Raw genomic sequence first — 19,096 nt, 5'->3', positions numbered from 1 at the left:
AAAAACTGAAAATAAGAGGAACCTTTTTGGGGGCACATATCAATCTTTTTTCAATATTTAATAACTCCAAGAGAAAGATATAGAAAATTGATTTGTGTTTTAATGCATTCTTGCACCACTTCTAAAATTATAGCATAATCTATTTAAGCTAGCTTTTATAATCTCATGGATGTGTTAAAAGGCACACACCAATAATATACCTGTATGTAGGTAGCTTATATCTTTTGTTCACTGTGGATTTGAGTTTGTTGATATTTTGCCTACCCTTATCTATTTTTGGAATCAAAGTTAAACTAACCTCATATAAGGAATTCCAGAGCCTTCCATCTTTTTCTGATATTGGCAAGAGTTTGAATATTCAGAAAAATATTTCAATTTATTTTTAGGAGTGATTGGAAAGATTTTAAATTATTGATTGTATTTTTAAAATATTATCGGTCTCATTCAGTCTTCTTTCCATATTTAAATACTTTTGAACAAGCTTGGTACCTACAGGCATACACGTACACACCACATAGACATAGATTTTTTTTTTCAGTTTAAGATAGTTGTCTATTTTGGCAAATACATTTTATAATATTTATAATATTCTATTATTTATATTTTATAATATTTATTATCTATTATTTTTCAATTTAATAGATGCATTTATAATATTCTATTATTTTTCAAAAGTTTTGTTTTATGTGCATTTATATAGCTGTTTTGTTCCAATTTTTTTGGTGTATAACTTCTCCTTTCTTTTTTATTAATATTGCTATCTTATTACCTAAAAAAGCTTCCTTTTGGACTTCATAAATATGCAGCTTTTTAGCTGGGCAATGTATAGCTTGTGATAGTTTTTTTTAAAAAAATGTACTTAAAGAGTGAGAATGGTACATATTAAAAAAACTAGCAACAACAAATGTTGGCGAGGGTGTGGAGAAAAAGGAACTCTCCTGCACTGCTGGTGGGAGTGCAAACTGGTCCAGCCACTATGGAGAGCTGTGTGGAGATTTCTGGACCTACTAAACATAGAGCTTCCATATGATCCAGCAATTCCACTCCTAGGTATTTACCCAAAGGACACAGAAACATCAATTCCAAAGAACACCTGCACCCCTATGTTTATAGCAGCACTGTTTACAATAGCTAAGCTTTAGAAACAGCCCAAATGCCCAAAAATAGATGACTGGATCAAGAAGATGTGGTACATATACACCATGGAATATTACTCAGCATTCAAACAAGATAAACACATGCAATTTGCAGCAACATGGATGGCGCTGGAAGGGATCATGCTCAGCGAAATAAGTCAGAAAGAAAAAGAAAAATACCGGATGGTCTCACTCATAGCAGGAATCTAGAAAACTTAAATAAGGGACCAGGAAAATGAATAACTATAAGAAAGTGAAAATCAAAATCAACAAAAAACTATGAACCAGAGACACTTTTTGGGGGGTGGGTGGTGGGAGGGGAGGGATTGGGGTCAAAATGGGGGGGTTGCAATTGTATGGGGAATATAAAAATAAAATTTATTATATAAAAAAAGAGTAATACCTCTTTAGATGTAAATAATAGGATTTTGGGTTTGCTAAATGTCTAATCTTTAACCATCTAAAATTTCCATGTTAATTCCTTGCAGCTGAGGAAAAAAAATACCAAACTGAGTGTTTCTTTAATTTTGAGTTTTTGTTGCCTTTTTAAAGATGTGATTAGTTTCCTGTAGTATTTTGCCTTTCCTACTCTTAGATTTTATGCTTTTATATTTAGCATCTTAACCTTTATGGATTTAGGACTAGGGCATTATTTAATGATGTTTAGGGAGTCATCTGAAAATCTTTAAAAGACTTGTATATAAGAGCATGGAATTGCCTTCATCTATAATAACTAAACCTCATTTTCAGAATATTTAGCGATCAGGCAGAAACTCAGTATTCCTGATTTGCAACATTCCTAGCTATGCTGACCCTGGCATACTCATGGAATAGTAGGTTCACTTAAAAGACAGAGGCATGAAAACAAGGGAAGGATTTCCAAGCTTGGCATGTGCTCAAGCTCAGCATCCCTAGGTTAAGAGTATTGTTTGGACAGTTCAGTGTCTAAAATGTATAGTTATTTTCATTCCCAATTGAGCTACATGGTTCCTTTCTCCAAATTCCTGCGGCTCTGGGGTTAGTTTCAAAGTGTCATATTATGGTGTTTGATCAGATGAAGTCATGTGAAATGACAAAGTTACTTATATGATGTTCTTGGGATTTTGAAAACTACTAAGTTCATGTGCTCAACCGCTTGCTGCCAGGAGCTTTTTAGAAAATCATAGTGGGGTCATTAAAATTTTAGTTTACCTAATAGTTTAGATTTTAATCTCTAGAAATCATGTGACCTAATATCTTAGAAGAATGGAATTCAAATGATTTTTAGGGTGACAATTATTTAAGGTAACAGTTTTAGTAAACATGTTAGATTTCAAGTCTTACTACTATAGTAAACATCTGGGTCTTTCCTGAGATTATTCACCAGTGAATTCAGTTGGAAAATTGATTTATTCTGTTAGAAGCCTCTTTAGTCATTTTAGTCACAGGCTGTGAGAGCTGTTTTAGATAGAATTATCAGTACTTGTGGACCTTATAGTTTAGTGGTGATTTACCAGATGATTTATAGGTGATCTTTGACCTGATAAGAACTGAACAGTTCAAACTGTTCAAGTGAAAAGGTGAGTGGAGTAGGACATTTTAAGCTCTAGTAAATATTTGAGCAGACCTTTATGATTGGATCAAAGATTGTGTGTATTATAGATGGAAGATTTTGGAATAGGAAGTAGAAGACGATGGAGACCACTGTAGGTTTAGGAACGCTTTCACTGCTGTGTTTTTTGAATATTGGGTGGGGGGATCCCACAGAGGCTTTACACGAGGAGATATAAAAGAATAATGAGGAAATGGTAAGGTTAATGAAAACAGGTAGACTGATGTGATGTTAGTACAAACAAGAAACACAAGCAAGAGCTTGAAATAGGGTGGTCACATGGTAAAAAGAAATAGATGCAAGAAATAGATACTTCAGAGGTAAATGATATGGAATTTGACATTTAGATGGAGTGGGAGAACAGTTTGAACATTGTGAATGTTCAATAAATGGATGATTTGGGTGTGTTTTAATATGTAATAGAGTCCATCAAAATATACTGCATTTACCCCTGAAATGCTATAGTAATTTTCCATAGATATGGGCTTAAAATAAAAAATAAATAATAACCCAAAGTTAACACTATTTGCTTAATGTCCTATAGCAGTAGTCTCAACTTGTTTATAATTTTTTAGTTTGCATTCTATAAAGGCTTAAGATTTTAACAAAATCAAAGTAAATTTAGTAAAAATATTAATGAAGTTTCCTATTGAAAATAAATTTGTTGAAAAAAGATAAAAGGGAAAAAAGAGTGACACATTCCTAGAATTTTGAAATACACTAAACACACCTTTTATAAACTTCTATAATTCTTTCATAGCAAATATTTTTTACAATAGGGACAGAAGTTTTTAATCCCTTCATTTATACTGAATTCTAGCCTGTTCAAATTCAGGGTAAATAAAACATACCTTAATATATGCAAATTTTTAAATGATGAGGATCAGAAAAGGTTTTGATGTATGGAAATATAGTTGTATTTTAAGCTATGTTATGAAGTATAATTGGAAAATTTAGAATGTTCAACATATTTCTTATGCCAGGGTGATAATTACTTTGCTATACTGGAGAGGCTTTTGATGTCTGTAGAAACAGTCTCATTGAAACTATAAAGTAGATTGGGTGGGTGTTTGGTAGGGGGAGTTGCTCTATGTGAGATTCCATTAATAATCCACAGATCTGTTTTAGTGTAGTTAGCTTTTTTAATATTATAAAGCATATTTATTTTAAGAATCAAGTGATAATAATGACCTTTCAAAATGGATTCAAATTGGGCATCTTAAAGTGCCTGTCAATAGGTATTAGTTAAAGAGATGACTCTCATTATCTTTGCTAACATGGAAGGAGTCAGTGACAAACATGACTCAAAACAGTGGATATTGAAGTTGAGTTATATTTAGGACTTGTAATTTGAATATCGACAATGATTTCATAGTGGTAGTTTCAAACAAAATAAGATCCCTTAGTGAAGAGCTAAAAAGTTGTGCTGTTTGCTTGAAAGATTTGATCAGAATCTTCCTTCATATAGTTTCTCATTTTTGAATGATAGTTAGAAATTATTTGGTGAAAATAAGTGGAAAAGAAGCTAGCCAATTCCAGAGGATTAGTAAATTTTAAACATGGAAGTTGGGGTATAGTTTCCATACTGAGAATTAATTTTCATGTTTCTCTTTCCAATGTCCATTTATCTCAATTAAACAGAAGTATCTTATAACCAGTTAATTAATAACTTTGCCCTTTCCCTGTTATTCTTAGAGGAAATGGGAAATAGAGCTTTTTTCTTTTTTTGTGTAGATAATAACTGTGGTATCTGTAAGCACCAAATTTACTAGGTTTTTTAGTCCTGTAACAAATTATTTTTATATTGTTTTGCTGTCAAAATTTTGAATCAGTTCATATTTAGTTATATTTTTGTCATAAATTTGAACTACAGCATCACTGTATTCTTTTAATATTTTCTAGATACACACAAATCCATGTTTTTATCAGTCTTCCGAGAAGAGCCAGCTCTTACCATTGAAGACAAATCTATGGCACTGGCTGAATCCTGGAGATAGATTTTCTTTGTTAGTTGACAAATACATTTTCTGTGTTTTTTCTACATATTCTGAAACAGAAATGGAATATACTTTAAGGTAAGATTGCCTGATAGAATATGATGAAGTAATAGGTATTTGTTATCTAATCCTTCCTCCATCCACAAATGCGTCAGTAGAAACCATTCTAAAATTAAACTACACTGGTGACAAAAATTACAAGTATGAGTGCTTGTGTATGTGTTTCTAGAAAACTATTGCTTTTACTATACTAGATTTAGATACATTTCCAAGCTTTTATTTTTTTCATTCCAACGAATTCTGGTAATATTACATTATAAATCTTGTGATGACTGATTGCTTATAGAAGTATTTGAAGATAAATTAAAAATATATCTGTATCACAGTATAACAGTGTTTATATTTAAATAAAGGCATAATAGAATAATTTGTACTTGTTTAGAACTGAATGCTAAATAAAATTTTGTTCTGAAATTGGATTTTTTATTGTTAAATTTATTCTAGATAATTATAGTCAAATATTCCCTACAGGAAGAATTTTATGACAGTGAGCAGTGCAGTAAATAATATACTGAGCAGGAGGTGAAGAACATGTGCTAGTGTGCATATTTTATTCTAGTATACTGTAATTACTTTGGGGGTCTTGATAAGTCCTCGAAAAGGAGCACAACTCAGTTCAGGGTACTTGTGAGAATCACATTTGTAATCTACCTAGTAGGCAACAGAAATTTCTTAAATTTAAATGATTTTTAAATAAATTTTTATTTTATTTCATAGAAACAGTCAAATGCTTGATGAAGATGATATTTTGAATGAAACACCAAAATCTTCCCTGATGAATTTGCCTGATGAGACAATGGGTGCCCCGCAGTGGGAAAGAAGCCCAGAAATAGCTGAGACCCAGACTGCTATAGAAAATAGTGTGGTGAGAAATTTGAGGTCTCATTCATTTATAGGCCGTTCCTTTTGAGGTGGGAAAAGAAACCTGAATTTCTAAATATGATGGCAATATTTTTAGCATTATTATTTTTAAGTCAAATGTAGAGAATATCATGCTATTCCATCAATTTGGCTAATAAATTAAGATAATAAATTTCTATCTTATAGAAATTTAACTCAGTCAGTAGTTGCAAATGTTTACTGGTAGTTTAATGCAAAGAAATAATTTTGGATGCATGATAAATTTTAGTAATTAATATGTAGGTACCTTTTTAGTCTTTCCTAGGTAAATGTACAAATTTCAGTAAGCAACAGCCAAATCCTGGCCAGAGGAAAAGAATCCTTCCAACGTGGATGTTAACAGAAAATGTTAGTGATCAGAATCTTCAAGTACCAGTCATTAGTGAAGGTGGGTTTTATTTCAAGAAACATTAAACAAAACTTGAAAGTTTTTCTAAATAATTAGAGATAGTGTAGTGGTTGTGAAATATATAAATTAACCAAATCTTTTTTTTTTTTAGATGTTTTGCATGAAGTCTCATTTAAAACATAAGCTATTTTTAGGCCATTTATCTAACACCATCCTGTTAACAAGTGTCATTTATCTTATTGCTAGACTTACCGTATTATTGTAAATTTGCGAATATATCAGTTGGTGTAATGTCCAAGATAAAAGGCCAGCCAGATAAGAGTTTTTTAAATATATTTGATTACATTTCTAAAAGTGCCAGGCATACAGTCTTAATGTGCTGAGGGATTCAAAGAGGTGACCTGTGTCCTAGTACACACAATACCACAATGATTTATGTCATCTGCTGTATATTCCTACTGATTCAAGATGATTGAAATGTTTGTTACATTGTCTTGTGTAACCAGTGTTTTATTTGTAGCCTTCCAGTCATCTCAGGTTTAGTTAACTGCTTTTTTTTAAAAATATGGGTCTCATTTTTCTTTTTCTCATATTTAGTGCTTTGCTATTGAACATTAGATGTTATTAATGATATATCGTAGAGATTTAAAACTATTTCTTTCCTATGAATAAATACTATTTTTCTAACAAATGATATGTGTATTAGGCAAACATGCAATTTTCTTCCAATAGTCAATTAATTCATACCCTAAACTCTGTTTCAGACACTGTTGTGTACAGCAGCTGCAGTATAAGCTTAGTTCTTTCAGCTTTAGGCTGCTGCTTTTTCTTTGACTTCCAGGGTTTCCCCCAGGCACACATGGTTTATCAGGCAGCAAATGATTGGAGGGATTTTATGGTAGATTTTGGTTATTTGCCCCTCCGAGACATCTTTACCTCATGGGATTTTTATCCCTAAGCAGCTCTGCAAACCTCAGAGTCTGTCTTCTGGCCAGTTAAGCCATTAAGATTGCAACTGTATCATTATCCTTAATGAAATTGTAAAATTATTTCCTTTGTAGAAAAATACCAGTAAACTCACAAATCCACAAACTTCCCGAGTTGTGGTTAATTTTTCAATGTTAGATTCTTTTGCAGTTTAGCTTTTTTGGTCACTGTTCAGTGCTTTCAAATAGTTGCTTTTTAATGTTTTATCCAAAATTTATAGTAGTTTTGTATTAGTCCAATCAATCTACTCTGCCTGCTTACTCTGAACATTCTTTTTATAAATCAACAACACAATGTATACTTAATAATATCCTTTTTGTATTCAGCATAGTGGTCAGTCTTCTAAATTTTTTTTTAATCAAATGTCTAAATATATAAGAATTCGTTATTTGATGCTACTTTGGATTATAGTAGGATTGCAGTGGTTTAGCATATCATGTATAATTGCTTTAATTTGGGGAGTTTTCATATCTAAATCTAAGATTTCTTGCTAAGAGTTTTATTCTAGTACAGTGGTTTCTATCCCCCCACTCCCATTGCACAGGTATGATATATTTAACACTGCTATTTTTCATTATGTGTGGTTATCCTTAGCCTGCAGAAAGGAAATGAGAGATGGAAATAAAGAGGGGCAGCACTTTCCTTCAGTGGAATAATTTCTCTAATAAGAAAGAATAGCTGTCTTGACCCAATATTGGACCAGTGTAACTGATCCCTGTAAACAAGTCCTTTTCTTTCAGTTTGTTTTGTATTGTAACTGCTTCTGTGCTGCCACTATTATATTACTTATAATTGTCCAAAATACGTTGTGCTTCAAATTATAAATAGTATTAACTTTAACTTGATATGTACACCATATAAAATATCAGGTACACTTTTGAATATTTCACAAATAAGAGTAATTTGACAATGGCTTGTTCTGGAATAGTGTATGATAATTAAAATACAAAAGCTACAAAATAGGATAGGAAAGAGTCTTTGGATTCTTAAAAACTTAGACTGTAGAGGAGTACTTGTAAGAGTAAATTCAGTTTATTTAATTCCTTTATAGACAAAGATTTAGAAATTTAGGACTTGAATCTAGTTAATTAAAGTTTGGAATGATTACACTTTTATTTGATGTGTGGTTTTGAAAAAAATATTGCTGTTTTGTTTGTTTAAGTACTATATCATCCAGATTTAGACACATTTAGATGTAGGTTATTCTATTCTATTTTGGGAGGTTTGTATGTGTTCATTGGTATTTGTTTTGATTATCTGGAGCCAGCCATATTTTGGAAGATTCTCTGTCCTTAGGTGTAGGACAAATAACATTAATTGATGTCCAGTGACTTATCTAGTGTCACATAATTAATGGCAGAGCTGTAATTGAGACCTAGCTCTGTCTGGCTTTAAAGCCCATGGTCTGAACCATGTCACTTAAATTTACCCTCTGTCTGTTTTAGTGGTTTTGTTTTTTCCTTTTTAAATATTTTCTTGCATTCTCTCCTGGAACTGTTCTTATTTTAACTCTTGGTTTAATCTTTAAATATATGTGAGTGTTTTCTGTGATGAGGCTGTTTTTTCTGTTTTTCAGCTAGTTCAGTTCTAGTTTATTTTATTTTCTGTGCCCCCAATACTAGTCCTTGGATGTTACCAATTTTCTTCTTGTCCTTTAATGATTGGGAAATGAAGATATTTGTCAGAGCTTCTCCTCTCTCAGCTTCCAATTGTCTATTCCTTCAAACTTGTAGGTCCCAGGATATGTCAATTCCTAAATTATGGCCCTCTTGCTAGATTTGAATAGAGGGCTTTTATATTTTTACTGATATCATTTTAGTCTGTGGCACTTTTTCGCCCATCTTCCCACCCTCCAACATGGAGTCATGGAAAGTGGTGATAGAGATCAAAGCAGTTTCCAAACTATTTGGTCAGTGTTTAATTTTTTACTTTGAATATTTTCTGAGACAATACAATGCATACTATAAACATTAAAATAATATTGTTTTAACTTTAGTTCAAAATTAACTTAAAGCACTAGTGGTTCTATATATTTCATTTATTTCCAGCAACCCTGCTAAGTTGTCTAATTAATTCTAATAATTTTTGAGCCTCTTGGATTTAATAGCTATACAGTTGAATTACAGTTTTGACTCTTCTTATCTACTACTTTTTAGTTTTTTATCATTTTTATTTCATGAACAAGACTGCAAATTTTGTTATTTTATTTATTTTTAAAGATTTATTTTATTTATACATGCAAGAACTGGGGTGTAGGCTAGAGGAGCGGGCATGTGGGTGAGAGGATTCACCAGAGACAGAGTGGGGAGCAGGACTAACATATCTACTGGTACACTGCTAAGGGGAACAGCAGGAGAGAAAAGAGAGGTCTGTAAATTTTAAATGAAAATGGATAAAACTTATTTGGCTGATAAAACTTATCTTGTGGGAATTCAGTTAGTGTTTCAGCATTTAATATGACCTGTATCAATTAGTCTGATTCCCTTTACATGTTTAAGATGTTTAATATTACTTTTTTGTTTTTTTGGAAAAATTGTTGACTTTCCTGAAAACTTTTTTTGCATTTTTATGTGTTAATATAATTAATGATGTTGGTAGATTGCCTAATATTGTACCATACTTGTGTTCCTGGAATAGGGTAACTTTATCATGATGGCTTGTTATTTTTATGCTCCATTAGGTTAGATTTCCCAATATTTATAACATTTGTATCTATATGGATTAGTATGGTTATTATTTTTCTCCATGTGTGACATCTAGTTTGATTATGGTGTAAGAGCTATGTCAGAATTGTATAAAATGAATTAGGAGGTTTTCCATGTATGCTCAAAGACTGTTTGAATAACAAATATTTGTTTCTTTATAGAACTTTGCAACATCACAATCTGGGCTTACTTTTGTAGTTGGTAGTTCTGGCATAGAATAGATAAGTTAGTCCAATAAAAAAGAAACACCCAGAAACAGATCAAAATAATGTACATTTAATATATTGAATATGATCAGTTCAAGTTGTCAGGGAAAGGATGCATTATTGTTATAAATGATACTGAGGAAATTAGCTTTCTGTGTGGAAGAAAATATATTAGAAAACTACCTTACACATTATTCATAAATAAATTTCTATTGAATTAAAAATCTCAATGTAAAAATTAAAATTATTAAGCATTTGAAGAAAATCAGAGGAAAATGTTTTTTTCTTTTTTTAAAGATTTATTTATTTATTTATTTATACAAGCATGGGGTACAGTCAGAAGCATGGGAGGGTGAGATAATTCACCAGAGCCAGAGCGGGGAACAGAACAGGCAGAGTGATGAAATACACTGCTGAGGGGAGCAGCAGGCAAGACAGGAGAGGTCTGCACGCCATGTGGGACCCTCGCTGGTGGCTGGGGATCGAACTGGCGCTGCAGAGGCTGCGGGCAGCTTCGCAGCCCAGCGCTCAACCGCTGCACTACCAGGGGAGGCCCCGAGAAAATGTTTTTATTTCTTCTGGTCGGTGTTCTTAGGATTAAGACATCTTAAGATGATAAGGAGCCTAGAATCATAGATAAAAATTGACCAATTAGTCTAGATTAAAAATGAAAAAAAAAATGAAAAAATATTTGTATGGAAAGACACAATAAGCAAGGTCAGAGGCAAATAACAGGCTGACAGAAATACTGGAGATATTATGTTCCACATTTATAAAGAAAGGTTTTTGTTTATTTATTTATTTATTATTTTTACAATTTATTTTTAACAGCATTGTTTTTTTTTTTTTTTTTGTGGGACCCTCCCCGGAGGCCGGGGAACGAACCAGCCTCGAAGCCCAGCGCTCAACCTCTGCGCCACCATTTTTAAACAATATCTGCGTATTCATTTTTAAACAATATTTGCTTCCCTCCACCCCCTCAGTTGTAGTCCCCATAGAATTTTCTTCACCAATATACCTGTGCACCATCACCACAGTCCCCTGTGTTCCTCCCTCCCTCCCTGTGATCCCTCTCCCTCCTCCTCCCCTGCAGTATGTCTCTGATTTATAATTGTCTGTTTTTGCTTTATGGTGTTTTGTACTGTTTTTTTTTTATACTGATGTCTTATTTGGTTCCCCTATTTTCCTGCTATAAGAGGAACCATCCAATATTTTTCTTTTTCCTTCTGACTTATTTCACTGAGTGTAATTCCTTCTATCTCCATCCACTGAGAATGGCATGTGTTTATCTTTTTTTGATTGCAGAATAATATTCTATTGTGTATATATACCACGTCTTCTTGATCCTGTCATCTATTTTTGCGCATTTGGGTTGTTTCCAGGTTTTACCTATTGTAAATAGTGCTGCAATAAACATAGGGGTACAAGTGTTCTTTTGAATAAATATTTTTGTGTCCTCTGGGTAGATCCCTGGGATTTCTGGGTCATATGGTAGCTCCATTTTTAGTAGACTGAGGAACCTCCAGACAGCTTTTCATAGTGGCTGGACCAGTTTGCACTCCCACCAGCAATGTAGGAGAGTTCATAAAGGAAGGTTTTTAGTAAGTGTCTACTTAGTAACAAAAGAGAAGAAATTTGGTGCATTGATATGCAACAGAAGAAAATATACAAATAGTCAATAAATATCTATTACAAGATAGGAAAATGTAAATGGAAACAATCAACAATTTGCTCATTAAACTTATCAAAATCTAAGTAACTTACAATACCCAATGCTGACAGAATGGTTATTATTGAATAGCTGGTGGAAGTATAAATTGGTATAGCCTATTAAAGTTTTTTTGCTGCTACCTCTTAAGTGTTTAAGAATACAACCAAAATTTGATCCAGAAATTCTAATTTGTAGGTATTGATCCCACATAAATAATAACATTTATACCTTTAGCCCTATGTGTGTTTATGTATATGTATTTGTAGATATAGTTGCTTAAACTTAAGAAAAGTTGAGAAGGATCCCATCAAGTTGTTAGTATAACTTAGCAGTGGTTCTTTTGGAGTGTAATTCTGGATGTATATAATTTTTAATGACATATGCATACATTGAGCCATCATTCATAAGACAATAGTGTTACAGCTCATGTAAGTAAATGCAATTAATAATAATTAAAATAAGCTGATTTATTTTATTTATTTAAAAAATTATGTGTATTGAGGTAATGTTTGTTTATAATACTATATATGTTTTAGGTATATAGGTTCACACCTTTACAAACTATATTTTCATCCCATACCCACCAACAAAGCCCCATAATCCTCTACCACAGTCCACTGGGTTCCCTCCTCCCTTTCCCCTCCCCACCTCTTAACTTCCTTTCCTGGTAACCTTAGTTCTGTGGTCAGAGTTCAAGGATTTGTTTTGTTTTGTTTTCCTTTATTTTTCATATATGAATTAAATCATCTGGTATTTGTCTTTCTCTTTCTGATCTACTTTGCTTAGTGTAATCCCCTCTAATTCTATCCATGTTGTTGCATATAGTTAAGAGTTCAACTTTTTTTAAAGCAGAGTAATATTCCATTGTATATGCACTGCTTCTATTTTTGGGCACTTATACTGTTTCCATAACTTAGCTAATGTAGCTAATGCTGCATTGAACATATGGCATCAAAAAAGAAGTTAGCTGTGTCCTTGGAAGGAATATTTATAGTAATGAATTTGGAATTTGGGAGAATGTTATATTATATATATATATTTAATTTTAGAATTTTATATACATGTGTGATATAAAAGTTGGCATTTGGCAAACCATTTTTGCAGAAGCTGTGTCTTAATTAATTTACATTTTTTAATTTTTAGCACAGTGAGAAATATCATTAATTCATTACTTAACTTGGTTCCACTGATCCATAGCCGGTGTAATATTTCATCATTTGTGGCATTAAGTTGTATAATTCTGTTTAGTTCTATTTCTCAGTTTCTAAAATGATAGGAAATGCTTCCTAATTCAGATTAAAAATAAATATTTAAATAATTTAGGTAAAGTTTAGTTATTGGTTAGTTTACTCTTACAGTGTTTATATTGATACTTGATTTTCCTGTTTAATAATGTGGACGTTATTTTATTAGTATTTCTTTCTGAAAGAAATGAAGGAATATTAATTTCACGCCACTTGAATATTCTTTACAGTTGTTCTGAGTCAAATCCTATCTACCGCTTGTTTTTGTAAATAAAGTTTTATTGGAACATAGCCATCCTTATCCATGTATGTATTGTCCCTGCCTGCTTTCATGGTACAAAGGCAGAATTATTTAGTTGTGACAGATACTGCATGGTCTGCAAAGCTTAAAATAATAATTCTCTGGCTTTTTATAGAAAGTTTGCTAATCTTTACTTTAGAACATATAGTGACTATGGATTTCTTACATACCTCTATTCAGTCTCTCATGGAAACAGGAAAAAATATTTATGTTCACAATTCATTTAGTTAAACTGTTTTTTGAGTACCAGTTTGTGCTAGGCACAGTTCTACGTACTGGAGACATAATAGGGGAACATGACCAAGGCACATAAAGTCTCTGCCTTGAAGTTTCCATTCAGACATTAGCTGTGAAGATTTCCCTCTGAAAACGAGTAGTTGTTTTTTTTTACCAACTCCCAATTAGACAGTCCATGCATTTTTTTGACAGACTATAATACTGAGGTTTGCCAACCATAGCGAATTTGGGTAAATATTTTATGGGATAGTGTCCATTGTTATTGAGAATTATTTCCTTCATAGACATTTGTAGAGGTCACTCTCCCATTTGTGTTATTTTGGATTCTTAATTTTTATCTAAAAAAATTGAATCTCTCACTGGACATTAGAGGCTCAGTACTATCTGTAAAATAGCTATATGTCAGACTGTTAGAGAAAATCAATAATAAAATAAAATATTAGGATACTAACATATGTCAAGTACTATACTGGATAGTTTATATCTTGTACCTCATTTGTTCCTCTTAATAACTCTATGAGTTATTATAATTCATAATTTCCAGATGATATGAGGTAAAACAGTTAAAGGATGGAACCTACACTGGTCATGGCCTGGCTGACTCCAGGGCTGGAGCTCTTGGCCATTGTGCTGATCAATACTTGAGATTTCCAAGTGTTTTTAAGTTGGCATTAATATAAATAAATCTTTAATTTTATTTGCCTTTTTCTTTTTCTTTTTTTTTTTTTTGGTGTGAATACTTAACATTTGAACTCACAGGAAATAATTTTATTCTTTTTTTTTCTTGGTGTGTGTGTTTAAGATAATAATATTCAGGAAAGTGGAAAAATGGGAATCTGCAAAAATAAAACCCAAGGAAACATAACACAGCAAAGAAGAATGCGATTAATTTCATCGGAAAGTTCAGAAGGCACATCAGCAGAGCAAGACACAGGGAAAAAATGCAGAGATGCTTATCAGGAAGAGTCTGTCATTTCATCAAAGGTGATTTTTAAAAAAAATCATTATCTGATTTTTTTTTGCCGGGTATTGGAGATAGGAATTAATTATATGTTATATACAACGAAGCCAAAACTACTTTTTATCATTTATGTTTGTGAAAATAGAAACTAAAACAGATTTTATTTTGGCTTACTGAAACTAATATTTAATAGTACTTGCATTGTAGAAAAGAAAACTATTTAATTTAGATAGTTTCAGACTAGAAAAAGGTGTCTTGACTTTGGTCAGACTTTGGTACCCCCATTCTGAATATTGGTGTCTTCTATAATATTGGCATTCCCAGACTGAATTTTTCTTGAAAGGACATAATCACATTTTTCTCAGTAACTTTGAAGAGAACAACTACTGATGGACTTGCCTGTTGCAGGATTACTTCTGAGCTGATAAACAGTATTTATAAACATTTTCTTTCTTCATTCAGTTTTTACCAACTCACTGAAATGGTTTGGCTATAGTAAGCACTTGAACACAGAATAGTTAAAGAAAATGAGGCTTATTGATTAGAAGCATTTAAAGAGAGAAGGAAAAAGAAACTATAGAGGTGGCCTCATGCTAGAAAGTTCAGATATTTTTCCCCTTCAAAGAGAGGAGATGACCATTTTCAGGTCTTTGTAGGCTTTTGATTGAACTCTGTGGGTTCCCATCTTTTCAGTGAGAGCCCAGGGAGTGGGAATAGTTTTAGACTAGTGTGCACTGGGATGATTGAGATGCAGCAGCTATACACCATAAGGGAGGGAGGCAAGGAAAGGTAATTATTTAACCTCTTTGAAGGAGGTTTTTGATTTAGGTGTTGAAAAGATGGCTGGCCTCTTAGCAAGTGGCGAGGAGGAGTATTGTCAGTGAGTGCACATGTAATCTGGTCCATGAATGTACACCTATGCTGGAATGTCTTATGCATGCCCATGTGAATGTGTGTGGATGTAGATATAGCTGGGTGACGAAGCTACTGAAATAGGCTGAGGAGCAGATCAGGATGACGGTTGAAAAAGAAATTAGATGGGCCTCCCTGGTGATGCAAGGGGTTAAGCACCGCACTATGAAGCAATCTGCAGCTTCTGCAGCACCAGTTGGATCCCCTGCCGGCCAGGGAGCAACCCACATGGTGCAGCAGACCTCTCCTGGCTCGCCCGTTGCTCCCCTCAGCAGTGTACTTCAGTCACTCTGCCTGTTCTGTTCCCCGCTCTGTCTCTGGTGAATTCTCTCACCCCGTGCATCTCTGGTCTGTATCCTAGCTCTTGTATGCATAATTAAATAAATCTTTAAAAAAAATTAGGACTGTGTTTTATGGCTTCAGAGAATTTTGGAAAGTAAATTTTAGGTGAGAGAGTCATGTGGTCAGCAGTGTCTAGCAGTGATATGTAAGATGGAGCCAGGAGCCACCTAAGAAACTGTCACAGGAGGCCACAGGAAATGAAGGTCTGAACTAAAATGAGAGTAGTGAGGCCAAAAAGAAGCAGACAAATGTGCAAGATGTTCCTGATGACTAAAAGAATATTGAAAAGATAAAAATGTTCTTAAGAGCAGGAAGCAGTAGATACAGCAGTTGGGGAGAGTAGAACTTGCTTGGTTTGCAGCAATGGGGGCAAATCTATGAAAGCTGTCTAGTAGCAGAAAATCAGGGCTAAAGTGAGAGAGAATTCTATGATATCCATATTATTTGGAGGTGAGTATATAGAGCATGTGTAGGGGAATGCTTTGTCAGTGAGAATCATTTCCAGTTACACTGCCTGCTCTGTCTGTATATGTAGTTTTCCCCTATGGTATTAACTGTTGAAGTGAATAAACTGGCTATTAGGTATCTCACTTCTTTGTATATAGATGCCGGCTGTGGAGTCTTAGTCATATTTCTTCAGGGGAGATGGAGGATGTAACTCTTACTTATGTGGCTATATCTTAATTGGCCATTTGGGGCAGTATCATTTTATAGCCTGACCTTTATCAGTCCCACTGAAACATCTTTTTATTCAATCATTCAAGTTTTCATTAAGCTAGTAGTAGTAATATAGTGGCATTGATAATGCTATTAATAGCAACAACTGAAAAAACATAACCTTTTAGTGAGCACTTACTCTAGGCTAGACCCAGTACTGCATATATTTATGTCATTTAAGTTTTAAAAAATTCTAGAAAATAGTTTGATAATCTCATTGGTTTATAGATTAGGGGACCTGCAGCTCTGAAAGTTGAAATCAACTTGTTCAAGGAGGTTAAAGGATAGAAAATGGCAAAGTTGATATTCAAAATCTGATTTTTTTTTTTTTACTTCAAAGACTGTTCTAAGAATCGTTACATTAAGTAGCCTTTTTGTTATATAGAAGGCAGTGTTCTAGAATCTGGGATTAAAAGATGAATAAGACATAGTTGATAAGGATCCACAGTCTTGTGGGAAACATGATTCAAAATTATTAAATAATATGACAGTACATTGATTTTTTTTTTTTTTAATGGAGACTTGAGGACAACTACTTAAGCCAGCTGGAGGATTCCTATGGAAGGGTTCCTAAAAGAAATGCTGTCACATGAATGTTAACAGGAGAGCAGTAGGAATGAACCAGATACAAAAGAGGGAGAGACAGGAAGTCATCACCCCTGGGTGGGACAAAGAAGAGCAGAGGGGATGCAAATGGTGTGCTGGAAACTACTGTTTCTAGAATTATTGATGCAAAGTTGAGCAAGAGAGGGGAATGGTTAGTAGACCTTGAGATGTTTTTAGCCTCAGAGGATAATCTTGGCAGCTCTTTAGAGATTGAAAGAGGACAGAATAAAAAACAAGGGGGTGCTTAAGATTAAGGCATTACTTGCAGCCATAAAGCAACGAGAATCTGACTCCAGGCAGTAGTATAAGAATGATGCAATGACTTTGGATTAGAAAAATATATAGAAAACAGAACTACAGGACTTGTTGCTTGGATCTAGAGAAAGTGAGGGAAAAAAAACAGTGAAAGATAGACTTCCTAGTTTCTAGTTAGAGTGACTCTTTTAGTTGAGGCAATGAGATATTGAGGAAGAAATGTCTAGCTGGTAGTTGAATATATGAGTTTGAACTCAAGATTGAAGCTGTACCTGGAGATTAGGACTTTTTAGTCATTAGCATATGGATAATAATGAGATTGGTACAGAACTTTTATGGTAACTTACCAGTATAGAAAATCTTTCCAAAGATAACTTGGAAACAACAACAGATATTACCTCATTGACCTTGTGTTCAGGGTAAGTTCTTTATCCTGTTTCTGGTAGTACTTTACCCCAGCAGATGGTTGAGGGGTGGGGAGGGCTTGGTGGGTGAGTTAACAGACTATTTCAGTAGCTTCAACAGTACAGTTCAGCTGCCTTCAAGCACCAGTATCAAATTCCACCAGCTTCAGGTACCTTCACCCCCGAGGTCTCTAGGATGCATTTTGTACTGCATAGGGGATCTGACCTCTTTATCATGAATCTCCACTGTCATTTCATTCTTCACATTCTCATCTAGGAAGTAAGCAGTGTGGGTGTTGATAAAATATGTAGCTCTCTGCCTTTCTTCTTCCAAGTATGGAGCACCATCCATCTTTCCTATTCTCTCACTTAGTCCATTCAGTGACCTGTTCTGGCTCATAAGCTTTGTAATTGGCACAGTACAAGTTTATGTCTCAGCAAGCTTACAAATTACTGCATGTAATAGAGTTTGGGCATCATTTATAAATAACTGAAGTCATGAATTTTAAATTCTTCAATGCCAGGGGTTCCACTGAATAGCAGCATTTCATGGAATTCCATAAGGAACATTAAGAATTTCAGTTTTTAAGCCTCTTAAAATATATTTGAGAACCCCTGTCCATTGTATTAATAATTGTGACTTTATAATTTCTTTTCCTTTTAGAATAAATTGACACGTTATATATATTTTTTGTGAATTAAAAAAAAAACATGTTGTGGGAGTAGACGGAGTCAAAATGATGCTAAACATTTCATATTTTATATTTTCTTTCCTTTGACAGTCCCTTCTCCCCCACCGCTTGTTTTTTAATGTAGGTGAGAGATAATGGTAGCTTATACCTGGGTGTAACAGTGAAGGAGTAACAGTGATCTTTCCTAGTCTGCTTGCTTGCCATTTTTCCCCTTTCATTTGTTTATTAACCTTTATCTACACAATACCTATTATGGTGGCATGTATGCTAGGTCTGCAAGACTAACAGTCTCTGTCTTCACAGAGCTTATATTCTAATTAAGGAAAGACAGACAATAAAAATGCAAATAAAATAACATTGTGCTAAGGTGTCTGAATACATGCCTGTCACATGCCTGTCATGTTGTGTAAAGGTAAGAGGAGAGGAGGGAGTCACTACCTACTTTAGCTAGGGTAGCTGGGGTAGGTAGGTAGTGTGTCTGAAGAGCTAGCGTTTAACCTGAGAACAAAGAATGAAAGCAAGTGTAATAATGTAAAGAATGAAAGTGGGCAGTCTGTAGTGGTAGAGCCCCATAAGATGGGGCAAAGGAAATGGAGTGAGGTTGAAATAGGTACTTCCTCTGTCTTGATTTTAAATGTAGTAGGAAGCCACAGAACCATGTTAGGAAGGGGAGAGACTTGATCTAACGAACATTTTTTTTAAAGACTTATTTATTTATTTATTTATTTATTTATTTATTTATTTATTTATTTATTTATTTATTTATTTATACAGGCACTGGGT

At 33.6% G+C, this 19,096-nt stretch overlaps 1 protein-coding gene across 1 annotated transcript in view; it reads left to right on the top strand.

Annotated features, from left to right (window-relative positions):
* APLF (aprataxin and PNKP like factor) overlaps positions 1-19,096 on the top strand; it is a gene marked incomplete at both ends in the record, with an annotated part of 62,356 nt that overhangs the window by 14,588 nt on the left and 28,672 nt on the right. Inside the window, 4 exons of the mRNA XM_084235936.1 lie at positions 4,630-4,802; positions 5,502-5,649; positions 5,940-6,072; positions 14,227-14,408. Of these exons, the coding sequence (XP_084092062.1) occupies positions 4,630-4,802; positions 5,502-5,649; positions 5,940-6,072; positions 14,227-14,408 (636 nt within the window). The remainder of the gene's footprint in view (positions 1-4,629; positions 4,803-5,501; positions 5,650-5,939; positions 6,073-14,226; positions 14,409-19,096) is intronic.

Source organism: Talpa europaea (genome assembly GCF_964194135.1).
Source record: "Talpa europaea genome assembly, chromosome: 6".
Taxonomy (NCBI): Eukaryota; Metazoa; Chordata; class Mammalia; order Eulipotyphla; family Talpidae; genus Talpa; species Talpa europaea.
The sequence above is the reverse complement of the archived record's forward strand: the minus strand, read 5'-3'. Positions and strand labels throughout refer to the sequence as shown.